The sequence below is a fragment of the Giraffa tippelskirchi genome, chromosome 3 (assembly GCF_054371585.1).
Source record: "Giraffa tippelskirchi isolate mGirTip1 chromosome 3, T2T-mGirTip1v1.2.pri, whole genome shotgun sequence".
Classification (NCBI taxonomy): domain Eukaryota; kingdom Metazoa; phylum Chordata; class Mammalia; order Artiodactyla; family Giraffidae; genus Giraffa; species Giraffa tippelskirchi.
The window spans coordinates 33,664,735-33,692,204 of record NC_137277.1 but is presented as its reverse complement, the minus strand read 5'-3'; the positions used below and the strand labels follow the sequence as shown (position 1 = coordinate 33,692,204).

The following is a 27,470-nucleotide window of genomic DNA, read 5'->3' as shown; positions in this document are numbered from 1 at the left end:
TTTGCAGATAAATTTTTTATCTGCAAAAATCGTAAGTACAAAACAGAGTGACAAAGATTTTCACATTTTGTGCATTTCTTTGGTCACTTTTTAGCATTTGGATGAGTTACTCTTCACTGATGATTTTTGTGTGAACCTCCCGGCTCTTCACCCGCAGCTTGTTGACCTGGGACTCAGCAATGTCAGCCCGTTCCTCAGCCTCTTCCAGCTCATGCTGGAGCTTGCGGAATTTGGAGAGGTTGACGTTGGATTGTTCCTCCTGAGAATAAATGGAAATGCATTTAAGAGGGGGAAAAGTTCAAAATTTCTAGTTTCTTAGATCAGTGGGTCTTGAATTTCTTTTTACTTAAAAATGGTTCACTCTAGTACCCTTTTTTAGCCTAGAGAAATGCTCTTGAATTTTTTTTTTTAAATTAACTTCTCTCATGCTTCTGAAGTCATGGGTAGCAAGGAAGGACAGGTGACATTTGTTTCCAAGTTGTTCTAACTAAAAGTTCTCTTTTTATAACATCTAAACATCTTAGAACTACTGCTAAATATGCCAGCTTTCCAGCCTCTTATTCTTTCCCCTTACCTCCCAGAATTCTGAGAATGGAACCAGACCTCTTAAAAATACATGTATACAATTTGTATTTTACCAAGCTGTTTTACCTTGACTATAAATTTTTGTCATGCTAAGTCGCTTCAGTCGTGTCCAACTCTGCAACCCTATGGACTGTAGCCTGCCAGGCTCCTCTGTCCATGGGATTCTCCAGACAAGCATACTAGAGTGGGTTGCCATGCCCTTCTCTAGGAGATCTTCCTGACCCAGGGATCAAACCTTCATCTCCTGTGACTCCTGCATTGCAGGTGGATTCTTTACCACTGAGCCACCAGGGAAGCCCCGTAAATTATTATTGTCACTTGAGTATAAATTATTGCCACTTAATGCAGTTTAAAACTTAAACAGGAAGTTGTTTGCCAAAACAGTCTATGTGTTCCCTGATTATATGAATATTTGAACACATAGCAGTAAATTTGAGAAGGCCAGTTCTAGTTTAGTCTCTAGTAGTCATTCTTTTTTTAAAGCCTCATTAAGAACTGTCCAAAGTAAGGCTTTCCAATTTAGAACATTTAGAAAACTTTGAGTCACTAAAAAATAGAGCTTGAGAAAACCCCCAGATGGTCGTCTTATAAATGAAAGAGTAGGAGCCAGAGAAATGTTCTCTCTCTCTCTCAGACCTTAGATCAGGGGAAAAACAAAACCAGAGTTGGTCAGAGGAATTAATTTGTGATATTTAGGTATGTATCTATTCATACTTCTATACCTGGGAAATTCATATTTTTATTATTATTTCAGATAGTTCACAGGCTGAGGAAATGAGATGAGGTGGAGTGCTGAGGATCTAGTGGTTGGAATATAACCAAAACCTTCTGAGACTTGACATTTAAAGGCTTACTTGACATCTTCACTTGTGTATATATAAGGGTATCTCAAATAATGGTTCTAAAACAGAATTCCTGTTTCCTTCTTGGCCTCCATGTGTTCCTTCCTTAGTTCCTCATTTTAGTAAATTTATGTCATTCACCTAGTTACTCAAATCACAAATCTGATTAATTGCCCTTGTTTTCCTTTCTCTGTCTTTCCAAGCAAAACCTATTAGTATATCTTCTAGTTTTGACCTCCAAAATATATCTTGAATCTCTCTACTTCTGTTTTCTCCACAAGCCACTGGACCCCTTGAAAATCCTCCTAAAATGTCTTCTTGTGCCTAACAGTGTTGTCTCACTATCCATTCTCCAATAGTAGTCAGAATTCTTTTTTTTAAATATAAATCAGGGCATGACCAGCCCAGCTTAAACCCTTCTCTGGCTTCCCCAGTGTTCCACTGTATCTCGAATAAAAGCCAGACTTCTTATCATTGCCTAGAAGACCCCCTGACCCGCCCGTGCGCAGGTCTCCAGCTCCATCTCTATTACTGTCCCCCTGTTCTTTCCACCTTTCAGACCAGGCTCTTTCCCACTCAACAGATTGGCATTGCTGTTCCTCCTTCCTAGAGCACTCTCCCCTATCTCGTCAAGTGGTTGGTTTCTGTTCATTCTTCACATCTTCATAGAATCATCTTTCGTTGATCCTTCCTTATTTTACCCTTATTTCTTTCACCCCTTGAACTAAATTGGCTCGGATATATCTGAGAACAGGAGGCAGCCCCATCACCCCAAGGGGGTCTGGACTCACCGCTTCCTCAGCTTGTCTCTTGTAAGATTTCACCTTTGCTTGCAGTTTATCCACCAAATCCTGGAGCCTGAGAATGTTCTTGTGGTCCTCCTCAGTCTGAAATATTTTCAAGAGTGAGTTTCTTGAAAGCACAGATACCATCCCATTTTGTTGTTTATTTGGTTTTTGATCCCTTGTAGCCCAGGGGAAAACAGACAGGATATTTCCCTTACCTGGTAAGTGAGCTCCTTCACTCTTCTCTCGTGTTTGCGTAGACCCTTGACAGTTTCAGCATTGCGTTTCTGTTCACTCTCAACTTCTCCTTCCAGTTCACGTACCTGCAAGAAGATGAGATTTTAGAGATGTTTGTGGTGGTCCATTCACTCAGTGGATTTCTTCTTCTTCAGATGAACCATAATGCTGCTTTTACTCTGCTTTATATGTAGTATACAACGCCCTAGTCTAGTCACCCCCTTTATAAGCTCTTACAAAGAATATCTCTTCTGAATCTTTGTATGCTCCACATCATCTAACAGTGTGAAGTTCTAAAAAAAATCATGCATTAGATTAGAATGATATGGGAATAGGCTGATCAGAAGACCCACCCTGGCCTCCAGCTTCTGGATCTGCTTCTTCCCGCCCTTCAGGGCCAGCTGCTCAGCCTCATCCAGACGGTGCTGCAGGTCCTTCACCGTCTGCTCCAGGTTCTTCTTCATCCGCTCCAGGTGGGCGCTGGTGTCCTGCTCCTTCTTCAGCTCCTCAGCCATCATGGCTGCCTGATTAACAGTAAAACAAAACCAGTTGAGAGAGCTGACAGTCCATCAAGATTCTAGCTTGACGACCTGGTGTGGCCCTCTGCTCACATCAGTGATGGCCTTCTTGGCCTTCTCTTCAGCATTGCGAGCTTCCTGGATAATGTCCTCCATCTCTCCCTGGATTTGAGTGATGTCTGTCTCTAGCTTCTTCTTGGTGTTAATCAGGCTGGTGTTCTGGTTAAAACACCAAATTTAGAAATATTAATACACGAGAGCAAAATCAGGGTGTCCAGTGTTCTAATGAACCCACAAGCTAATCAATTAAGGTAACTAATTAGTATCCCTTCTTGTTCCATGAATTATCTGAGTTGACAATATATTTTTATAAGACAGTCAACTCTGAATGTCATAGTTCATATTAATAAAAATATTTGTTAATTCAAAAATATTACATATTTTAAACTTTAACCCCCCATATAACACTGTGAATAAATTTTTAAATAATATGAAGATTTGAGCAAGATTTTCATTTCTAGTATCTTTTTCTGTTATCCCCACCTGGGTGTGCAGGAGCTGGACGCGCTCACTGGCATCCAGGAGCTCCTGCTCTGCCATCTTCCTGCTCCTCTCCGTCTGCTCCAGGGTGGCCCTCAGCTCCTCAATTTCAGCCTGCATCAGGTTGGCTCTGCGCTCCACCATGGCCAGCTGCTCCTTCAGGTCCTCCTGGCCTCGCAGAGCATCATCCAGGTGCAGCTGGGTATCCTGTGGAATGAATGATCATTGAGACACTTTGTTCTTCGGGCTGCAGTCACCCACCTGCCCTGGGACCATCTCCTGAACCCATTTACCTTGAGGATGGCTTGGGTGTTCCTGTAGTTCTTCAGGGCCTCAGCAGCCATGCGGTTGGCGTGGTTCAACTGGATCTCCATTTCATTGAGGTCTCCTTCCATCTTCTTCTTGAGCCTGATGGCATCATTCCTGCTCCTGATCTCAGCATCCAGCATGCTCTGCATGGACTCCACGACTCTAATGTGGTTCCTCTTCATCTGGTCAATTTCCTCATCCTTTTCAGCAATTTTCCTGTCAATTTCAGACTTGACCTGGTTCAGCTCCAGCTGGATACGCAGGATTTTTCCCTCTTCATGTTCAAGAGATGCCTTAACAACAGTGAGGGGGTAACGTTAGCAGGGAATGGAAGTGTTTAGTATTCTGGAGATAGGAATTAGCTCCTACCTTTGTGCTACCATAATGCATATTTATTCCACTGTTACAGAAATTTCTGCAATGTGGAGTTGTTGGTTTTGTATAATTCTATCTTCCCAGCTAGCTAATGTCCTTGAGTTCAGGGCCCTGACCTCATCTTTGTTTTCTCAGTGTCTAGCACATAGTTCCTGATGTCCAGTTATGTTTGTTGTATGCATGGTCAATTTTCCATCCTCACATTTATTATTACAGAGTAAAAATTATTTTTCTTTTCTCTTGATTCACCTGTTCTTGCATGTATTCGATCTCAGTTGCTCTCAAAATGGTTTTAGAGCCTACAGTAAAATGTGTACCTCTGCCTCCTCTAAAGCAGCCTGAATTTCAGACTTCTCTTGTTCCACTTGCTTCTTTACTTTCTCTAGTTCATGGATACGTTTCCCTCCTTCTGCGATCTGCTCCGTGAGGTCAGAGATCTCCTCTGTTTGTGAAAAAAAATTTAAAAATTCATTCAGTGAGGAAAACATTCTTTCAAATTCTTTGTTGAAGAAAAGGTAAGGTGTACTCACGTTGCAAGTTCTTATTTTCCCGCTTCAAGGTTTCCAGTTGATCTAAGGACTCCTCATAGGCATTCTTGATCTTGAACAGCTCTGTGCTAAGGGAGCGAGACTCCTTCTGGGAGGCTTCAAGTTCAGCATGAGTTTCTTCATACTTCTGTTTCCATTCTGATAGGATCTGAGGGGCAAGGAATGGTCAAGAAATTTGGTGGAGAAAGTTGGATGGGGTGAAACCATTTTTTCTGGCAGCTTTCAAACAGAGTTGAGATGGTCGGGGACTGAAAAATAATTATGAATGAGAAGAGTAGAAACCACAGGAGTCCCCCCTCCTCCCCACCTACTTATGGCAGGAGTGCTGAGCATAGCCCTTGGATGGTTTGAATAGGCACACGGAAGGTGACCAGCTGTCCTCAATCACACGTGAATGCTGAGGCAGAAACTGGTGCAGAAGTTACCTTGTCGAAGTTCCTTTGCTTTTTGTCCAGGGCTGCACAGGCAGCATTTGTTCTCTCCACTTCAATCATGAGGTCCTCAACCTCATTCTGGAGCCGCTGCTTGGTCTTCTCAAGGGAGGCGCATTTGGCATTCACAGCTTCTACGTGTTCTTCAGCATCCTGCAGACGCTGGGCCAGCTTCTTCCTAAAATGTGAAATAAAGGCTCACACAGATACTCTTCTAAGGCATCCACTAAAACGTTATCATTCCTGTCTGGCTATACATTATTCACAGGATAAATGACTAGATCTCTGCTTAAGTTTTCTCTTGAATAAGCAGGTCCCTTCCTTAAACTTTCTGTAGAATAAGATTCTCCCTGTTAAGTTCAGGCTTGAACTTTTGATTGCATTTAAATCTTTATATAAGAATGTTTTCTTTCTTACTGCAGAATTTGATGTCTACTTTTTGTCTTTAACAACAGATTTCTTTTTCCCTCTACAAGTAGCTATACTTTTACATCTCAAAAGGAGGAGCTGTGATTTAAAGCCAGATGTTTTTTTCTCTTACATACCTATCACTTTGGATCAATTTTTCCATTAGTGGCTAAGAAGGAGGAGAAGCTCAGGACAGTATAATTGACTCTTACTCTATATACACCTGTGTAGGAATGATGACATCAAAAGTTTCCTTTTTAAAAAATAATCATTCAGCTTCCTGTTGCCCATGTCCTTCTTCCTTTTACCCTCTAACTTAATTTCTTTCCCTAGATAACCTAGAGTATTTGTTTTACTTGCTTAAGTTTATATCATGCATGATCTATTCCTAAGTTTTTGTTTGGGGAGCAATGGACATTTGTTCATGTGGTACTTAATATCAGGTGCACTTTGATTGTTATCTCTATTTCCATTTTAAGTAAATCTAGAACATACTTGGCCTCCTCCAGCTCCTCTGTGCGCTGGATGGCATCTGTCTCATACTTGGTCCTCCACTGGGCCACCTCGCTGTTGGCCTTGGACATTGCCCTCTGCAGCTCGGCCTTACCCTCCTGCTCCTCCTCATACTGTTCCCGCAGCAGGTCACAGTCATGACGGGCTGACTGCAGGGCATGGGCTAGGGCACTCTTGGCCTGAGAACATAGCAATTGGTGACTTAATTTTATCATCTTTAAAGTGATGTTTAGTCCCTAACTCCTGTAGGCCACCAGAAGAAAATCTGTAGAAGTAAGCAGAAAACCACCTTAAAAGCAAGACAGAAACAGCAACAGTAATAAATAATAACCTTTATCTCCTCTTCCAGCTGTCTTTTCAGTTCTTCAATCTGTTGTGTGAATGCTTGTTTGCCCCTCGAGAGCTGAGAAACTAGTGCATCCTTTTCCTCTAGCTGGCGTGAGAATTCACCTATAAAGACCAAGAACCAGAAAACTCAACCTTACTTTGGAAATTAAAACTCTTAAGTTACAAACTGGAGCAGGGGAAAGGGAGCTGGGGTTGAAACACGATGCAGAGTGTGGATTACAGCAAATCACTGATTTCTACTTCAACCCTGGTGAGCACATCCATGTGAAAATGAGAAGTAGGGAAGACTTTAAGGCAGATTACACTTTTCTGAACAACATAAAAGATTTCAGGAGATATTTAAAATTGTTTGATCACAGTAGAAATTGATGAAGAAATATGTGAAAAGAAATAGAAATCAGACTAACAAAAAGCATTCCAGTGTTTTTGTTTACGGCAACGGTGTTGTACTAGTTTACCTTCCATTGAAACTTGACTGAAACAGAATTTATTCTGTGGAAAATAGGAGACTTTGAGCAGCACCTTTTGAACTGATGTTCCAAGAAAAATCCTGGAAGAATTTTTATATCGAGACAGTCAAGTGTCCTTCCACCCCAAGAATGAATTGGTTTGTGGATAACAAATCAGTTCCTAAACTAAGTGTCATTTAAGTTTGTCTCCCATTCTTTAAGCACTATAATTTGAAAATACACTATACAGTTGACTCTTGAACAACCAAGGGATTTCAACCCTTTGAGCAGTTAAAAATCCAGTTATAACTTTACAGTCACCTTCTCTGTCCACCCCCATGGACTCAATCAACTGTGGATCATCTAGTATTATAGTACATTTTTATTGAAAATAATTCACGTGTAAGTGGGCCCACATTCTTCAAACCCATGTTGTTCAAGGGTCAAATGTATTATGTTAAAAATAGGGAAAACACTTTCAGCACCATTTTTGAACTGATAACCTGGAAGCCTTAGCTCTTTAACATTTAATAAGAAGCACAACTTCCAATTTTTTTCATGCCACTGGATTACTAGGAGCAAACATGTAATGAGGAAAAGAAACTACAAGAGGCATTTTGATACTTTGAGAAGGCAATTTTTTCTTTTCATGAAATGTACTTACCACCTGTATAACAGTAATAAAAGCCTTACTTGAGTTTTGTTCTAGAAAGAACAATATTTGAATGAATACGAAAAAGTATAAGTGGTTCTCCAAAAATTTGATTTACCCATTGCTTTACTGGTTCAAATGACCCATAAAGCAATTTCCATCTTGTTACCTCTCACTTGGGGAGGCAGAACTTCAGTAGAAAGTTGGACAAGTTGGTACGTATGGGGAGGAGTAAATGCAGAGACTCTCCAGTTTGGATAATCAGAACTCTTTGAACCTCACTTGCATGCTCCTGGTTAGATTGTGGTCCTGACTAGTTCCCTACTTAACTGTGGTGTTACCAGCAATTGTCAAGACTTCAGGGAAAAGACTAAGCATTCTTGGACAGGTCATTTCTCTGCTACCATAATCTGACATCGTTAAAATGGGGATAACATTATACGGACTAGTGAGGGTAAAAAAGTAATTAATGTGTGGAAGCATTTTGAAAAGTGAAAGTAAATACTGTTGTTGTTGTTCAGTTGCTCAGTCATGTCTGACTCTTTGTGACCCCATGGATTGCAGCATGCCAGGCCTCCCTGTCCCTCACAATCTCCCAAAGTTTGTCCAAGTTCATGTCCATTGCATTGGTGAATACATGTCCAAACTGGTGGTAGCTAAGGTGTTCATATTAGCAGTACCTCCCATGAGCTCAAGTAATTCAGTGCAGGGTTTATCAGCCAGTTGAGAATCCAAGGCAAACTGGTCATTCAAAGTCAGGACTGGTAGATGCCCACCTGATTCTGTCTGCAGACGCGCTCTCTGAGTCGTCAGGTCGTTGATTAGCCGCTGCTGCTCATCCTCCTTTGTCTTAAGTTCACTCAGTTGATCCTCTAGAGCGCGGCACATCTTTTCAAGGTTTCCCTGCATTCAAAAAGTGGTAGATGGCATCATCTCAAGTATTTGGATCATAGAAATCTGCAGTAATCCCAGGATCCCATAGGAGCTGCTGTATTCATTTCCTTTGAGAATAAGCTATCTTTACAAACAAAACCAACTGAGGCCTTAGACTGTGATGGAAAGAGTCAAAAGGTAACAGTCTAAACCTACTGCCATGAAATTGCCTTGTGACTGAAAACCTTTACTCAGTTGGCTTATCTGTGATATGAGAATAGTGATAGTCAATGATTCAGCTCATGAAATTTTTTTGAGAAACAAATTATATATTTGTGCTTAAGGGGAAAACAAAGAGCCTAATCAAGGTGAAGTGTTTTTAAAATTTCAAAATATACCATTGCATTATATCTTTTATTGGAAAGAACTTGAGTTTTCAGGATGTACTTGGAGTACAGCTAGCCTCATGTAAGAGGGAACACTCGGCCCCATCACAGTGGGCTTAACCCTTCCTGCCACTAGCCTCCTGCCAAAGTCTCATCCTGCCAGTTGCTAATGATTCCTGAAAGGCTTACTCTCACCTGTCCCACAGAAATCTCTTTTAAGACTTAAATCATGCTTGTACCTTGGCTTTGGAGACAGTCTCCATGTTGCTGGCCAGGTCGTCGATCTCCATCTTCATCTCGCTCTTCTCCTTCTCCAGCTTCTGCTTGACCCTCTGCAGGTTGTCGATCTGCTCCCCCAGCTCGGCCACACTGTCCGCGTGCTTCTTGCGAAGAGTAGCCGCCGTGGCCTCGTGCTGCAGGGTGGCCTCCTCCAGGTCCCTGCGCATCTTCTGGAACTCGGCCTCCCGCTTCTTGTTCATCTCAATCTGGGCGGAAGTGGCTCCGCCGGCTTCTTCCAGCCGCTCGCTGATCTCCTCCAGTTCCCGGGAGAGGTCTGAGCGCTGCTTCTCTGCTTTGGCGCGGGAGGCCCGCTCTGCCTCGATCTCCTCCTCCAGCTCCTCGATGCGGGCCTGGAGGTGGGTAGAAGCTCATTGTGAGCTCCTTTGAGTTGGTAATTTTGTCATGTTGCCTGAGACTGATGGAAATCATGGACTTACCTGTAACTCCTTGATCTTCTTCTGCAGCTGCATCGCAAGGGCCTGTTCATCTTCAATCTTGCTTTGCAGATTGCTCATTTCAAACTCCTTCCTGTTAGGAGAGCAGCATGTTAGCTCACACGGTATCCTCTTGCCAGTCTTCTTTTCTATGTGTAACTGAACATTTTTGTATGGCTGGTGAAGAAGTGCTAAGTGGGTGTTTTACAAGTCAGAAATGTAACATTTTCATTAAATCAAAAGTCAGAGATGTTATTTTTTTTCTGTGTGCCATGAAGTAATATTTTTGAGATCCAGACAATGAGCAGGTTACAATTGTATTCTCTCATACTCACTTTTTGAGTTTCTCATCCAGTTGCTGCTTATCATTTTCTATATCCATTGTGGACTCTTGGGCCAGTTTTAGATCACCCTCCAGTTTCCTCTTGGCTCTCTCTAGGTCCATGCGCAGTTTCTTTTCTTGCTCCAAGGACCCCTCAAGCTGAATGTAAATAATGTTGGGTCAAAGAATTGCTTAGCTTACTTTCAAAGACAATTTCCTTGACAGTCCTAGACTTACATCATCCACTTGCTGCTCTAGCTTGGTCTTAGCTTTGGTCAGAGTGTTGACTTTGTCCTCTTCTGCCTGCAGGTCATCCAGGGTCTGCTGGTGGGCCTCCTGGAGGGCCTTCTTCTCCTTGGTCAGCTTGGCGATGTTTTCATCAAGGCCTGCCATCTCTTCTGTGAGGTTTTTCACCTAGAAGGGTAAGGAAAGAGATTATCTCTGCTATAAAGCAGCCTAATTAGATGGCAGAGTCTCAATATGCTGTATAGAAGTATATTTCATACCTTATTCTCTGTGGCATGTTTCTCCTTCTCAACCTTGGCCAGTGTCAGCTCAAGGTCGTCTATGTCTTTCTTCAGTTCTGAACATTCATCCTCCAGTTTCCTCTTCTTGGCCGTCAGCTCAGCATTGATCTCTTCTTCATCCTCGGCTCGCTCGGTCACCTCCTTGATCTTAGCCTCCAGATGGATTTTGGTTTTAATCAGCTGGTCACATCTTTCTTCTGCATCAGCCAAGGCATCAGCTTCCTGAGAAGGGACGGTAGACACTTTTAGGTCTTGTTCTGTGGACCTTTTCAGATTTTATTAAGAATTGAAACCAAATAAGTAAATTGTACTTTAAAGCTTTAGGTTAATTTTTATTAGTTTTCCATCATTTAAGAAATATTTATTGGGTATTTAAGGCACTGGAGATTTTTTAAAAGGAATTTAAGTTACAATCCCTGGTGAAATTATAATAAAATAAACTTATTAATGATGAGTTTCAGGATACACTAACTCAAAATATGGTACCTTGGCACAATGAATATCTTAAGCTAAAGGAGTTTGAGAAAAGAGCAGAAACAGGAAGACTACTCTGAACTATTCCTCTTGCCCCTTTCCTTGAAACAAGTCATTAACCTTCTACGTGGAAGTTTCCCTCTCTGTACTGGAAGAAAAGAAGGCTTTCTTATTACAAGAGATGGGGAATTTAGGGCTGAGAAGGCTGTATAAACAAATCTTGTTAAACTAACTCTTATCTTTCTGTTTCTTCATCACTTACTACCCCAGTCCAGGCCCCCTTGTCTTGTTAGTTCTTCACGTATTTATCATTTCTTTGTCCCAAAGGTATAAAAGCTTCATGCTCTGGGGACTTCTTTGGGTCTTCATTCTCTTGTGAAGGCTTACATATATACATAAAAATTAAATTAAGTTTATATGTTTTTCTCCTATCAATCTATCTTTGTCAGTTTAATTTTCAGACCTAGCCAAGGAATCCTAAGAGGGTCAATGAAATTTTTTTACTCCCCTACATGATAACCCGTGTTTGCAGTCAGATTCTTTACCATCTGAGCCACCAGGGAAGCCCAAACCTGATTCCCATAATTTCAGTTAGCTGTCTTTATTTAGTATTGTTTTCCAGAAAGATTTAGTAAATGAAAAAAAAGAAATGGTTGGAGCATGTTATACTGAGAGGAGTTAATTCCCATGTAGTTATCCCTTGATTTTTGAAGGTTTGATAAATCTGTCCTCAATTTGGAAAACCTTGGACTCCATAAGCCACAAGGGAGGTGCCAACCCAAGTATTTATAATTCACGTTTATTTTTTTCTAGTTATGTGTCTAAAACCTGTGCACTCCCTAGAAGCAATGTAGATTCCCTTCTGAATTCAGAGAACTAGAGAGTAACTTTTAATATTTCTGTTGTTGATTTCATTGGTGGCAGCTGAAATTTTCTTGTCATTTGGGCCACAGAAATGGGATAGACAGTAGTGTTCATCAAATATCTCTTCCCAAGCCTCTGGAGATTTCTTAGGACATCAGAACAAGAGCATCAACTCATGTTTTGCCTAATTAACACTATTTACAGAAAGTACTGCCATTATCTTGGCAATGATCTTATTTTTTGAGGTACTGGAGGGTTCCTAAAGAGATAGCTGAGAGGGAAGTTGCCGGGGGGCCATAGATTTAAAAATTCACAATATTGGTTTCCAGTTGGTACATTTTCATCATAAAGTCTCCACCCTCTTCACTGTCTATATTGTCCTTTCTTCACTGTTCTTATTTGCATTTTTCAGTAGGGAGAATCTTAGGGAGCAAAGATCACTTTATTTCCTGCCCATATTCTGCTAGGAAAAACACCAGGGGCAAAGGAAAATCACTTTTATTATTCTCTTCTCAACATCACAGAATCCTCCAACAGGGCTATTCATAATACTGCATATGAAATTTTATGGAACATTTTGAGGATGGGAATTAGGAAAGACTGGTGATCAGTCCCTCAATAAGGTGCCATCTATCTAGACTCTCCCCTAGCAGCTGCTGAATTGGAATTTTAGCATCAGATAGTAAACAATGGCTTCTGATACTCACAGACTGAACCTGGAGCTGCAGGTCATTTTTCTCTTGCGTCAGAGTCACCATTTTCTCCTCAAGTTCTTTCCTTTTTGCCTCTGACTTAGCCAGCTCTTCTTTGGTCTTCTCAAATTCTTCCTTCATGTTGGCCATCTCCTTCTCTGTCTCTGCACTCTTGAGGAGGGGCTTGATCTTGAAATACAGCTTCATCCAGGGCCAGTGCTTGACGTTCATGAAAGCACGGATATTGTACTGGATGCAGAAGATGGACTCTCTGTGATAGAAGCAGAAATGCTCAAAGTCAGGTATAACAGGAAACAGAATTACAGGGCATAGGCTGATGGGGTTAGTCAAGTTTCTCATATAGTACCTCCTCTCTACCATCCTCTGGTACTCCACTCTTGCCAAGAACCCTCTGCACCTGGCCTGGGTTCGGGTCATCAGCTGGGCCAGCTTTTCATCTCGCATCTCCTCCAGGAGCCCCAGAAGACCAGCTTTGAAAAAGACCTGTGCATGGCCAAAGTTGCAGATCAGAAACTTTACACAGACTCAAAGGGACAGACATAGTACCAGGTGGGCCTTAGAGACTATTACCTTGGTGTGACCAAATTTATACTGGGTGTGATCAACGTCAATGGACGCAAGGAGCTTCTCAGAAGCCTTCTTGCTGTCAATGAATTGTCCTTCAGGGATTGCACTTGCATTTAATACCTTGTATCTGTTTGAGCCAAACAAATAAGTGATATAGCTGTTGTCACCAACAAGAACTCTTTCTGCCTTACTACAGAAATAGTCGAACTATTGGGTAGTCTAACACACATAACCAAGTAATCATATCTGCCTCTTTATCTATTCTTTGTATATTCAAAGGGTGTCAAACTTTTGGTATATCAATATGGAATTTGTTAAATTTGTTGCTTTTTCCAGTTTTAATAGAAGTTATAAAGGATAGGCTTATTTCATTGAAAAATTCAATAACAAGAACCTTGTAAAATAATTCACAGTGAGAAAGTCTGACCTTTGTTTGAAGTCTGCATACAGGATTCTGCTGGGGAAGCCCTTCCTGCAGATGCGGATGCCCTCCAGCACGCCGTTACACCTTAGCTGGTGCAGGACCAGCTCGTGCTCCATGGCCCCTAAAAAAAGACATATTCTCCATATAATAGTCTCCTGAGAAGTTACGCTGGAGCTTGTCTGGGTATCAGAAGTGTCTTACCAGGAGTTTTAGTTTCATTGGGGATGATGCAGCGTACAAAGTGGGGGTGAGTGCTCCTCAGGTTGGTCATCAGCTTATTCAGATTCTCCTGTGGACCCATATGCATATTTGGTTAAAAATGCACCATTTTTATACATTCATATTTATAGACATAATTGTCACCATCCATGACATTGGTTTAATTCCAGTGAATAGTATTTAGATTGAATTTGCCAAGGGTTGCCTCTGAAAATAGCTCTATTTTCTCTATCTTTGTGCATTATAAACTTGCTGTTGAAGTGGTTGTTCATTCCTGTTGAATTTCCTAGTATATGTTGTAAATTTATGGCATTTTAACATATGGAAATACTCCACCCATTATGTTTTACCTAGATATGGAGTCTGATTTACAAATTCAGAGTCTTCCTCCAACTCTCCCCTTTCTTTCTTTTCCCAGCTTTTCAGTTGTATCTGCTTCTCTAGCACAAGTTTATTCTTTATAATTACATAGCTGTGCCCTCCGTCTGGTTTCATAGAAAGGGGTCTTAACAATGCCTGCTTCTGGGAATTGGCAGAAAATGGACAGCCATATTATCAAATGTGAGAGGTCATTCACCCTATGGAAATCCTGAGTTTTCAGAATAACTGGAACTTCAGTTATTATAGATAGAATTCTGAAAAGATAAATAAATTTTCCTTAAGAGATGTTTCTTAGCACACCTTTTCTGATTTCTTCTTTTCTTCTTTTAGAACAGCCTCCAAATCCTACCACTGTTTTTCTATCCTCACCTTTCAAAATCCACTCATTTTAGTTCTGTGCCAAGATACACCTAAGTCTCTACCTCAGTTAGATGCCCCCAGGAACTCAAGAAAATCTCCTGATTTGCTTTTCCAAGAAGAACCTTGTAAGTGTCAAATGACTATATTGCCCAGCCCCAATATTGAATTTTACCATCTTATACTGACGCCGACCTTCTGGCAGCTGTGTTTCCTATCTGCTGACTATTTCTTCCAAGTTACCCCAGACCTTCCTGAGAGACTCGGTGCTACAACCTCTGCTGCCCTGTCTCCTTGAGTCACATTCAGTTCTAGAATCCTTGCAAGACTACTTCCCCTTCCCCACACAGTAAATTAATATTTGATTTCCTGAGTCTAATTAGAGAGAGAAAATGGAGTCCGTACCCTGAAAAGAGCAGACACGGTCTGGAAAGAAGAACCCTTCTTCTTGCCACCTCTCTTTGCACCGCCCTCTGAGGGAAAGAGAAACAACAGGCTCTCATAGTACAGGCTTTCTTTGTCTCAGTTTTATACCTTAAATAAAGATGAATTCTGTTGGTAGTTACCTGCTTCTGCAGATGTTGCGCCAGAGAAGAGTAAAGCCAGAGTCTTCACTGAAGACTTCTGGTACAGCCCGACCACCGTCTCATTCAGGGGGTCCTTGTTCTTGTCCAGCCAGCCGGTAATGTTGTAGTCCACTGTGCCCGCATAGTGAATGAGGGAGAAGTGGGCCTCAGGCCTGCCCTTGACAGGTTTGGGTTTCTGGAAGTTGTTGGACTTTCCAAGATGCTGTTCATAAAGCTTGTTCTTGAAGGACATGTCTGTGGCCTTGGGGAACATGCACTCCTCTTCCAGGATGGAGAAGATGCCCATAGGCTGAGAGAATGAAAAGACACATGCCATTTGAATTGTCTGCCTGCAGAAATAATGGGTAGCACTCTGATCTGACTTGAGTGCATACATCATATCATTCTTTACAGTGAGTGAAAACTCATTTCTTTGGTTAGAAGTTGTTAAATGGCAAGTATTAATTGGGTGCCTATCAACTCCCAGCTGTGTGCCAGGCTCTGGCATATGATGGGGAGTAAGATGAGCAAGGAAGGACCTCCGGTGGACTTTGTGTCTTTGCCCCAAAGCCTTGGAGCAATGTTTCTCCAAGTGTGACTTGCAAATGGGTTGTGTCAGAAACACCTGGTAAAAATGCAGATTCTGAGGCTCTACCCCACTCTTACCCAAAAATATTTCTAGGAGCGAGCTTAGGGGAATGTGCAGGTTTACTCAGTACTTGTGGGGTCTTTGGCACAACTGAGAGCCCCTGCTTTAAAGTACTAGGAACTCCACCTTCAAATGCCAGCAGTAATGACTCCAAAACTGACAAAGAAATAAGTGAATCATGCTCTCCTCAGAGCTCTTTAATAAGGAAAGATGGTTTAAGAATCAGACTCGTCATCAGACTATGAGGAAGGGTAGAGTTCTGGACTCTAGGGAAGACTCAGCCTCCTTTCATGAGATCACCTACCTCAGAGTTGGCCAAAGGACCTTCCCTGATCTTAGTTACCAGTGGAAACCTTTTACCAGAGTGTGCAGTGAGATTTGTGATTTTCTTTTAAATACGGGTCAGCAGTGTGACCTGTGATCTGAGAAAGGAAAGCGAACCTTCTCGATGAGCTCAATGCAGGCGGCCAGGTCCATCCCGAAGTCGATGAACTCCCACTCGATGCCTTCCTTCTTGTACTCCTCCTGCTCCAGCACGAACATGTGGTGGTTGAAAAACTGTTGCAGTTTCTCATTGGTGAAGTTGATGCACAGCTGCTCCAGGCTGTTGAACTAAATAAGTAGAAAATACAAATGAACATTCTTCTTGTGATAACAGCTTCTCTTTGTTTTTTTTTTTTTTTATAAATTTATTTATTTTAGTTGGGGGCTAATTACTTTACAATATTGTAATAGTTTTTGCCATACATTGACATGAATCTCTTTGAAAGGACTCTTGTTACATAGTTAGCCTAACTGCTCCCTGCGTGAAAGCACAACCTGACTCAGAGCGATGTCCCCATACACAGAAGCCAAAGAGGTTCTAAGACACGGGTGAACCTTGCAAATACTAGGCTGAGTAAAGGAAGCCAGGTTCAAAGGACCACGTAGTGTATGATGTCATTTACATGAAATGTCCAGATTAAGCATATCCTTACAGACAGGAAATAGATTTCCAGGGGGTGAAGTAAGAGAGAAATGGGAAAGAGGGTGCAGGTTTGCACTGTCCTTAGTGCTCTTATTTGAAAACTTGTGAATTACTCTTCATATTGTTGCTTGGTACCAGATTATTCCTCTCTTCCCATGCTGGGTTGAGGATTTCTGGAAATGCTTTTGTTCCTAAATCCAGAAAATCTGATCCAGTTTCCATGAATGCACTCATAGAGAAGGGTGTGGAAATGGGACCTTTGGATCAGATACACCTGAGATACTGCTCTTGGGGAGAAGACTTGGGTAAATTGTATGGGAGGTATTCTGTCTTAGGCAGATGAATTTCAGTTTCTTTACAATGGCATTTCCATCCCCTCTACTGGCCATGGAGGGCAGGTGGGAATTTCTGAATTGTGCTTTGAATTTGTCATTATCTTCCCCATGGCCATCTTTTCTGCCATTGTCACCCTCATCACCTTCTTTATCGTTTACTAAGTGCTAAACTGTGTGCTTGGAGAAGGAACTGGCAACCCACTCCAGTGTTCTTTCCTGGAGAATCCCAGGGACGGGGAGCCTGGAGGGCTACCGTCTATGGGGTCGCACAGAGTCGGACACGACTGAAGCGACTTAGCAGCAAACTATGTGCTAGGGGACGGTGCTTAGGTCTTTAAATCCAGAAATGATACAATGGCAAAAGATTTACAGAAGTAAGTGTGTTATCTGGAGCTTTCTACACAGGTCCTAGTTGAATTTACCCTGTTTGGGGTCAATACCATTTTCATTATCTAAGTTCACAGAGGTGCAGTTTGAGCCCAGCTCTGTCTCATCCCAAAGCTGATGTCCTTTCATGGACTTTTGATCTCCCTTCATGTGTCAGTTCAGTTTGTAATGTAGCTATTTTCATGGATCTTTTTAAACATTTACTGTGGCAGCAAGATTTGTAAGTTTTCCTCCTGCAAAGTTTCTGTTTACTCACATCAAAGATCTCAAAGCCAGCAATGTCCAAGACCCCGATGAAGTACTGCCTGGGCTGCTTGGTGTCCAACTGTTGGTTGATACGGGCGACCATCCACAGGAACATCTTATCATAGACGGCTTTGGCAAGAGCACCCACTGCATTGTATACCTTCATGGACAAAGTAATGATCATTGTCATTAATAAAAGCATGATGTGAAGGCCTGGGAAGCATGTGATTCACAGAGGTTGTGCACTTACCTGCTGCACAGTCTGGCCTTTGGTGACAAACTCATTGCCGACCTTGACCCTGGGGTAGCAGAGGGCTTTGAGCAGGTCAGCAGAGTTCAGACCCTGGAGGTAGGCAGCCTTGTCAGCAACTGCAGAGACACAATTCAGACATCCAGCATAACCTACTGTGGCCCCACAACAGCTAGTGGCAGAGTAAGGAGAGAATCACTGCTATGTGAGGTTTGATTTGTGTGTCCATCAGATGCTCAGATGTAAAGGAGACATGAGTTTGGATTTGCCTATTTTCTCTTATTCAACCAAATTGGGGGTTCATTTGGTACCTTCAGTGCCATCTGGTTCTGCTTGCTCCTCTCGCTGCTTTTGCTTGAATTTCATGTTCCCATAATGCATTACTGCCCCCGTGAGCTTGTAGATGGACACTCTTTCATCAGAAGTGAAGCCCAGAATCTCAATGGCGCTCTGCCAGGAGAGATGAGCAGACAGAAGGCACTAACTTATTTAGGAGACTTTATACTGTGTCCTGATCCATACCTACAGCACTGTCATTCCCATATATAACAACTCGTTTTAAAACTGCAGGAGCCCATTATACAGAGTGAAGTAAGCCAGAAAGAAAAACAACAATACAGTATACTAATGCATATATATGGAATCTGAAAGATGGTAACGATAACCCTATATGCGAGACAGAATAAGAGACACAGATGCATGGAACAATTTTATGGACTCTGAGGGAGAAGGTGAGGGTGGGACGTTCTGGGAGAATGGCATTGAGACATGTGTATTGTCATATGTGAAACAGAGCACCATTCCATGTTCGATGCATGTGACAAGGGCTCAGGGCCGGGGCAATGGGATGATCCAGAAGGATGAGAGGGGGAGGGAGGTGGGTGGGGGGTTCGGGAAGAAAAAAAAAAAAAAAAAGAAAAAGAAAAAAAAAAAAAAAACTGCAGGTGAAACTTACATCTGTGGCTATCAGCTCTTCTTGGTCATCGATGCTAGGGACTGAGATCTCCCCTTGACTCACGAAGGCGTAGTCATATGGGTTGGTGGTGATTAGGAGCATTTCTGGATACATAAAATTCAGGGTGTATGTTTTACATTAGAAGGTGCTAATTAAAAGGTGTTTCTTACTTAATACATTTAAACTCTTTCGTACCAATTAGCTCTGGCTTCTTGTTAGACATGATCTGATAAAAAATATGGTAGCTTCTTTCTGCCTTCAGCTGGAAAGTGACTCTAGACTTCTCCAGAAGATCTGCAATGGCAAGTGGACATGGGATTAGATGGAAAACTGATAAAGTTCTTGGAGTGACTTTGGATCTTGGAGTCATGAACTAAAAATTTCATTGGCTCCTTGTGATTTCAGCTGAATGGTCCCATGAGGTACCACGTAATTTTGTCTCTACCACTGTGGTTACTCTTACCACCTCTTGAAGGAAACTCATGTTCTCTGGCTCAAGACATATTCACTTCTCATGCAGAAGATCCTTGACACTTTGGGTATAATTGATTCTTAATAACCTGTTCCTCCTCAGGGTCTCTGCTCACTTTATAACAGAGGGGTTATTACTAAGAGCAACGTTTATCAAGCTCACACTAAGGAATAAATCTCATACACTAAACCCAACTAATGCACCCCTAGTCTTAGTCTTTTCTTAGAGAAATTTGAAATGTCTTGTGAGGCTGGAATTCTTCTGACAAGCCCAGTAACTCCTGGCAGTTTCTGCAGCTCCTGACTAAAGTGGGTGAAACACACCATTGGCTCTAGTTAGACTGGCATTTCCCAGGGGAGTGTTTGGCAGTGAGTGGTGTTGCACAGGCTCCAGGCCCAGCAGGAGCTGTAAGATGACCCTCCAGTCCATCACTGTCACTCTGGATTCTGTTTAGGAGGTCCCGTTACTCACATGTTTCAATATCAGCAGAAGCCAGTTTCCCTGTGGTACCGAAGTGGATCCTGATGAATTTACCCTTTCAAGTGAAAAAAAATGATGTTATGTATAAAACTGGAAGCACACAGTAAACGAGATTGAAATAATAACACAGACAGCCTTCTCTGGCATCTAAAAGAACACCCTTCTGTGACCAGAGACTTACAAAGCGAGAAGAGTTGTCATTCCTCACGGTCTTGGCGTTGCCAAAGGCTTCCAGCAGGGGATTGGCACTGATGATCTGATCCTCCAGTGTCCCCTGCCAAGGGAAGAGCAGTGCTCACATCTGGGGCTTGGGAGTTCCTCACCTGACAGCCCACATGCTGACCTGCAACCTGACCCACCTGCATTTTGCCTGAAGTTGGTTCCTCCTTCTTCTTCTCCCCAGTGACTGCAATTGTTGCAAAGTACTGGATGACACGCTTCGTGTTCACAGTCTTTCCTGCCCCGGATTCTCCACTGTCAAACATTTATCAAATATATGTGAGAATTTAAGCTCTGTGACAAATAAAACTGCTTCCTTCATACCCTTAACTATCCAGTGTGCCTGTCTTTATATGTCTTTGTCAGAGCCCCTAGATTTTTCACTTCAGGCCATGTTTAGCTCGTATTATTTCTGTTGCTTTGCATTGATGAAAAGCTGAGACATTCAATCATTAATCATGCAGCACTTGTTTCTTGAGTGCTTAAAATGTGTCAGACTCTCTTCTATGTGCTGAGGCCGGGGCTTGAGGAGTCCAAGAAGCAGCCTCTCAACCATTATGTAGTAAATGAAACAATTAGTAAAACTCTCTGAAGCAATGCATGTGTTCTTCTGCTCCAAGTTAGGTCTTTGAAGGAACAGACATTCCTTCAGTAAGACTTGAAAAGGAACCACTGGTAATATTCACCAAGTGTCCAACCTTTAGAAGGTGTATATGCTTGCTCTCCAGTACTGGGTTCTGGCCGTGTGTGGACATAGTGTTTTACATCTAATCCCTGGAAAGCTCTGGGACTCTTAAGGTTGGACTAGCAAATGATGTAATTTGGGACATTGCTATTTTACATTCGGATACAATCCGAACCCTATAATAAATAATAATGATATTTAGTTCCTGGCTGATTTGCCATTGCTTTAGTATGGGGGCATGAACTAATTTATTCATTTGATTAGTCATTTTCCCAGTAAAATAAAATTGGAGTGTCAGAATAATAATACATACGTGATCAAGATAGACTGATTCTCCCGATCTAGAAGAAAAACAGTGGACAATCAGCTTATCTACCAGTTACTTACGCAGAACTTCCTACAGGGAAATATTGAGGGCATTGAGTGTAAGTATCATATTCAGTAGAATTTTTCAGTATATTATTATAAAGTTACATGTGATATACCTCTCAAGTTGTTGTTATATCTCTCAAATTGGGGAAGAGAAACGTTAAAATGTTATCACATTTTAAACTCCTTGAACCCCACAGAAAGTGTGTCCTTCTGGTTTAAAGGAAAGAGCAATTCTTTCCAGAGGCACAGTTGTTAATGGTCATCTCTAGGCTCTGATGGCCTGCTCTTTGTGGACAAATGCATATAACTGAGAAATGCACAGTACAGTAAGGGCTTGGACTGTCTTTCATAGTTCCAAATAGTGTTAATTAGGCCAAGATTGAGATTTAATTTCTAAATGGATCAATTTCACATGGACACACAAACACACACACACACATCTGTCTGTCTCAAGATCCCAAACTGCAACCTTAACTCTGATCAGGCTTCCCAGAGTAGGCCATTGGGTCAAAGATCAGAGAGGATGCCTTAACCAGAATAAAGTCCTTTGGAGAGGGGCCAATAACAGTTTCCGTTTGAATGCTGTAGTCCCTCAATACCATTTCATTCAAAGAGAGGCTGCTATCTCTGAAATGAGTTCTGATAGCTTTAAAGACATAACAACACTTCTTAAACTATCTAATTCAAAATCAACAAGAAACTTGGGTACTAAAATGATTGAACATACATTTTTCATTTCTGTTCAGACAATACTATTCAGCTCTTACTTAACCTTTTTTGTTACTTGAATATATAAAATGAATCATGTATTTCTCCTGTAAACAAATTAAACTTAATTGGGTTGGAGCAGCAGCATGGTCTGGTAAAGTGGAGGTGGAATCAGGAGAACTGAGTTTTTTTCCCCACTTGACAGTGTGTGCGTGTCTGTTCTTTCCTCACTTTTGGTGTGCAACTAGGGGGCTTGGATTTTGATTTGGTTATTTCTAAGGGTCTTTTTATGTTTTAGCTTCATCATTTTGTGATTATAGATGGTGAAATAATTTGTATGGAAAACAGTCAAGGCTCGTACCAGTCAGCATGAACTGATAGGCGTTGTCAGAGATGGAGAAGATGTGGGGCGGGGCCTCCTGGCGCTTTTTGCCCCTGTAGGCCGCCACCACCTCTGCATTGTACACTGGCAGCCACTTGTAGGGGTTGACGGTGACACAGAAGAGGCCTGAGTAAGTCTGCACCATAAAAAACGGAATATAATTGTTTCATGAGGACATTAGTACTGGTTTTCAAAATGTTAACCGCCTGTATGAACAGGGGCCATGAGAACAAACTCACGTAGATCATCCAGGCTGCATAACGCTCTTTGAGGTTGTACAGCACAGCGGGCTCGTGCAGGTGGGTCATCATGGCCATGTCCTCGATCTTGTCAAACTTAGGAGGATTCATGGGGAAGACTTGGTCTTCTTTCACAGTTACTGTCTGTCAAGTCAAACAAGAGAAGCCAGGTCACTAAATAAATGTCAGCTCTCCTAACTGGCAGTGGGGGCCCGTCTCATCCCCTCCAGATGTTCTACTCACCGCTCCAGCTTCGGTCTTGGCTGTCACCTTCCCCCCTTCCCTGCTCTGCACAGTTGCTTTCACGAAGGACTCCTTAGGGTCTGCCACGAAGACTGAGGTCTTGGCATCAAAAGGCTTATTCTGGGCCTCAATGCGCTCCTTTTCAGACTTCCGGAGGTAAGAAGCAGCCTCCCCAAAAATAGCCATTTCCTGGTCTGAACTCATGGCTGCAGTTTATTGATGGCAGCCCAATCAAAGACCCTGCCTGGCAGAGGAAGAAAACATATTACAGAAATTCAGAAACTGGACCATTAGATTCATTGTTTTTAAAAAAACACCCAATCTTATTCCTTGACAAGTTGAGCACTAGCATCTTGTTGGGTACGACTACCTCCCTGGCTTGGCTGGAGGTGAAATATCAGTCTCTGTGTTCTGTACCATTGCTGACAGATACTCATTTGTCAAGAGATTGTTGGTTCTGACTCATCTTCTACACGATATTGTAACTCCTTTCTCTGTTTATTTTGCATAAAAGAAAGCTGCCTATCATCAGCTTATACAGAACACAATGCTAAGATGACAGCAGGATTTCTTGAGCTCTTTCACCTGTAGTTCTTGTCTTCCAATCAGATTACAGGGACCTTGCAGACTGGGAGTATGTTCTTTCTACAGCATCCTTCACACCTCTTAGAATACATGCTGGGTGTGGGTAAGGACCAGAGTTGGTTTTATAAATTAAAAGATCAATACAACTATGTTGCTAAAGTTATAGGAACTATTTAGTGCATGGTGAAAACCTTTTCATTATAGATTTGGAATTTACAAGGACCACCTAATAATAAAGGAAAGCATAAATGTGAGGAGCTTTGTTTTGCATTGTTCAGTTAAAAATATCCTGTTTTTACATCCACTACTCTTGTTCCTGTGCCACAATTTTGAGAAACTCAGCTTCTTCACCTGTCTTTAGTATTTCTCAAAGACATTAGTTATTACTTAAGTTTTCTTGCTTTATTACTAGTATTCTCATAAAAATTTCAGGAAACTTTTTCTTTTCAAAATCTGTCTCTTGTCACTTTAACATTCATTAATCCCGTCAATAAGGATCATATATAACCTATTTTATAATTTTTAAAAAGATATTTTATTGAGAAAAACTCAAAGCACTTGAGTAGTCTTCTCAATATTTTTCTATTCAAACTACAGTGGTTTGGATAGCACAATTAAAATCCTTTGTCTAGACTTTCCTGGCAGTGCAGTGGTTGGGACTTCACTTACCAGTGCAGGGGATGCAGGTTCGACCCCTGGTTGGGCAACTAAGATGCCAAATGCCTTGGGGCCAAAAACCCAAAGCATGAAACTGAAGCAATATTGTAACAAATTCAGTAAGACTTGAAAAATGGTCCACAGCAAAAAATATTTTTAAAAAATCCTTTGTCCCACTAAAAATGCTCATAATCATTTTTTGTATCATATATTTTTTTAAATGTTCATTTTACAGAGTGTGAAACAGCATGCAGATTTCAACTACTTTTGCAAGTCAAAGATTCAATTCATTTTATTAATCCAGTAACACAGCATCTCAAGGGTTTTTACATTATGTACAGTGGTAAGAGCTGTAGTATAGGACATTTACATTTTCTCTGTAAATGAGCAATAATGGTGTGAAATGCTGTGTTGCATATTGTAATTGAATTATTTAAAAGATAATCTGCAATGCTGGAAATAGAAAAAAAATCTAAAAACTCCTGAAGCATTTTATTTATTGCAAAAGATACTGATTAATGAGAACCAGTTTCTAAAGTCTCCCTCTGAGTTTTTCAGGGAAGCATGAACAGCCATGAAATTGAAATGCTTTTATTTTGTAGCCCTTCCCCTCAACCACTCTCCAAATCACTGCAGAAGGTTTCCTGCACCTTGCAAGGAATGAGAAAAACAAGCCAGTGCCTTACCTTGGAGATGCAACCTTGAAGTGGGTCAGAACTGTAAGAAAAAGAGCAAATGTCCTCTGATTAAATGCGAACAGTTCCCAATAGTAGCAAGAATGATTCTGAATTGAGAAGCAGGAAATGACTGGGAACACTAAAACATCTAATTAAAATTGCTGCAGAGTAAGTTGGTGCTTCGCTGGAAGGGCTCCCAGGGGCAGCAGGAGCCAGGATGTGTGGCATGCATGCAGGCAGCCAGGTATCCCTGCTGGCCCTTCAGACAGAGCCCTGTCCTCACACACACTTACCTTGAAGCTTTATGAGGAAAGACGAGTCATACTCATTCCCAGGGTACTTTTATAGGGTCAAATATGGAAAACACGTCACCTCCTCCTCTTCCTTAAATCATATTTGGCAAAACGTGTTTTTGGCAATGAAGGTCTCCAAGCATAATTCCCTTCATATTAAAGATGTTTGGATATAATTAGAAATATTTCCTCTCACATTGGGTTAAGTGTATAAATCAATCTCCTATAAATAAGTTGAGTTGTTGGCAACCTGAAAGTGACTGCTTTTGGAATAATGTAAGGTGTTGTTTCAGAGACAGCTATGAGCTGGATTCCCTGGACTTTGTTGCCTGCTGCTCTTGTATTTCACTGAATTGCCTGTGTGAGTCTTTAAAACTGCCTGCACAATTAGAGATATTATACTAGGGAGGAAAGTTTCTGCTCTTTACCAGAGCATCAGAAAAAGATAGTTTTTCCCAAGAAGCCATGTTTTTTTTCTCCCAATTTATTGTACTTTTTCCCAGGATGCTTGGAAATTTAATTTTAAAACTTTCTTCATAAAGAGCAGCCAAAGGTAGACAGCTTCTTTTGTTTCCTTTGGTTAGTCACTTCTGATTCATTGTCAAATCATCTTTGCCAAGCCGGCAAAAGCATTTTCCTTCACTTTCATTTTTTAAATGCAAGTTGCTTGTGACATCTGTTTTCCTCTATGAAACTCACCATAGAAAACACTAGAAAACAGGGCATTTCTCTGTCTAAATATGTAACGTCTGTGACTTCTCTATCAGTTATCCATGGTATATATTTCACATTTTGCTTACAAACAATACTGGTACATTATTTTCTATTTTGATTTTTAATTTTTAAAAATATGGCTTATTGTCTCTGTGGTCTTGCATCTCTTTATGTCAGCATTGTTTATCTGGGACTGAGACAAAATTTGCTTAATATACCCTGTTTGGCAACCCTTCCTGTATTATTGTACTGATATTTCAGTTGTTTCAATGCAAAGAGGCTGCCTTATGAAAGCAGATATCTGGAGATACTGTTTGTAACAGTCACATGATTTTATTGCTGTAACGGACTATCTAACCCCTATTCCTCACTTCACTAATAATGTAACTGAGATTCCAAGAACAGAAGAGAATTCACAAATGACACAGCAGTGTAGACACTGGGCACCTGATTCGCAGTCCAGTGTGCTTGCTGGTAACTGAGTAGGTTAAAGCCTTCAGGAAGGGTCTTTGGAGACATGAGTCTGAGAGGGGCTTCCCTAGCCTACCTTTCACCTGCTTTGTAACCACAGGTGCATCATTTTGCTTTTTTATACACTTTATCAGGAAAATGTTGAGCGTTTTCAGGAAGAGAGAACATTTTAATAATGTTCTCGATAGAGTTCTGTGGGAATTTTAAGACAGCCTTTGGACTACTCTGGATAGAGTTTCCAATAAGTAGAAAATAGACATTGGTTTTGGTCATTACTGCCAAGTTCTGAGGCATGCAAGTATTTACAGGTGGTGTGGGAACACAGTGAAAGGGGCCAGGGCAGCGAGAAGTGATTCCATACCCTTCCTGAGCCAGTGTGACAGTGTGAATCCAAATTACCTGTGGAACTACTTCTGCATATATGATTAAGTCAATTCTCTCGCAGGGCCATTTAGACCGATGTGCTTTCTATTCAGATGGGAAATCATCATTTAGTCTTTCCTTTACTTTATGCTGTCCAAGAAGGTTATATTTTTGGCCATGCATTGCAATTAAATCCAGCTTTAAAAAAATCGTGATTCTCTTGGGAAACTCCTCTAAATAATTCAGGTTGCTACTACATCTAGCTTTTACACCAAATTCTTATCATTCTGTGGGTTTAATATATATTTGAATAATTTATTTGGGATCGTATTTTATTGATACTTGTAATCATTTATTTTGACTCTTGACATAATTATAGGGGGCCATAAAGTATGGAAACATAGGCTAATAAACAGCCTATTGATATTACATAATATTTTGTCTCCACACTTAATGGCTTTCATAGACAGAAAAGTCACATCTCACTGTTTCATGTGGTTACCTATTACCCAGCACATATACTATGAATATATTGTGTATTGGTATTAATGATGAAAATCTTTCTGTGCTAATAATACCCATATTTGGAATTCATATTAGCTATTAAGCAAGGAGAATTCATGATATACTTCAGGAGGCACCCCTGTGTGAGAATATAACTAGGGCCATTCCTTGCATAGACCTGGAAAATAGACTCATGTTAGGGGAAGCAGGAGCTTTCTGAGATCCTACTAGACCCCAGTATCAGGGAAAGATTGGGAAGAAATAAAAGTAATTTCCATATTTCTGTTCATCAGAACAGGCTTCCCTGATCAATGACAACCTTATGGTCTTAAAGTATGACTATTCCCCCTAAGTTGCTTCAGTCATGTCTGACTCTTTGCAATCCCATGGACTGTAGCTTGCCAGGCTCCTCTGTCCATGGGATTCTCCAGGCATGAATACTGGAGTGGGTCGCCATTTCCTTCTCCAGGGGATCTTCCCAACCCAGGGATCGAACCTGCATCTCCTGCATTGCAGGCAGATTCTTTACTGCTGAGCCACCAGGGACATAAAAGTCATACTTTCATGACTATAGACCTAAAATAAAAGCAAGTACATAATTACTTCTTAGTGGCAGATCAAATGGGATTGTTTATAGCCTATGATTATTTCAGTTTTGACTTTGCTTCAGGAGAGAAAGAAAGGAAAAGAC

The 27,470-nt window shown here is 41.3% G+C and overlaps 1 protein-coding gene across 6 annotated transcripts; it reads right to left on the bottom strand.

Moving 5' to 3' along the window:
• On the bottom strand, positions 1-27,247 carry LOC145541567 (myosin-1). Of its 6 annotated transcripts, XM_081578295.1 has the most exons (41): positions 26,312-27,247; positions 24,728-24,876; positions 24,444-24,474; positions 22,516-22,759; positions 22,273-22,416; positions 22,013-22,169; positions 20,885-20,912; positions 20,027-20,141; positions 19,849-19,941; positions 19,659-19,722; positions 18,911-19,009; positions 18,716-18,819; positions 18,072-18,210; positions 17,761-17,879; positions 17,521-17,670; positions 16,017-16,187; positions 14,927-15,236; positions 14,766-14,833; positions 13,605-13,692; positions 13,407-13,524; positions 12,983-13,106; positions 12,759-12,895; positions 12,407-12,662; positions 10,341-10,583; positions 10,072-10,248; positions 9,848-9,993; positions 9,516-9,606; positions 9,039-9,428; positions 8,317-8,443; positions 6,423-6,541; positions 6,074-6,270; positions 5,165-5,348; positions 4,722-4,887; positions 4,509-4,633; positions 3,801-4,109; positions 3,511-3,714; positions 3,061-3,186; positions 2,803-2,973; positions 2,431-2,535; positions 2,219-2,314; positions 1-259 (listed from the first exon to the last, which is right to left on the bottom strand). In XM_081578295.1, the coding sequence occupies exons 4-41, from the start codon at positions 22,717-22,719 to the stop codon at positions 107-109; spliced, it is 5,817 nt and encodes a 1,938-aa protein (XP_081434421.1). In that variant the 5' UTR covers positions 22,720-22,759; positions 24,444-24,474; positions 24,728-24,876; positions 26,312-27,247; the 3' UTR covers positions 1-106. The 6 variants fall into 6 exon arrangements, with proteins under 6 accessions (XP_081434421.1, XP_081434420.1, XP_081434422.1 ...); XM_081578294.1 differs by having other exon boundaries at positions 24,728-27,247; XM_081578296.1 differs by lacking the exon at positions 19,659-19,722 and having other exon boundaries at positions 18,911-19,045; positions 19,827-19,941; positions 24,728-27,247.
• Positions 27,248-27,470: the final 223 nt, after the last annotated feature.

What these genes read in the sequence shown, in the direction of transcription:
- LOC145541567 (XM_081578294.1), bottom strand. Translation starts at nt 22,719, where the DNA reads ATGAGTTCAGACCAGGAAATGGCTATTTTTGGGGAGGCTGCTTCTTAC. An exon ending in GCGTCTGCAGACAGAATCAG is followed by an intron (nt 6,542 to 8,316) that starts GTGGGCATCTAC and finishes TGGTCTTTATAG; the next exon opens with GTGAATTCTCACGCCAGCTA. An exon ending in AGCAAAGGAACTTCGACAAG is followed by an intron (nt 4,888 to 5,164) that starts GTAACTTCTGCA and finishes CTTGCCCCTCAG; the next exon opens with ATCCTATCAGAATGGAAACA.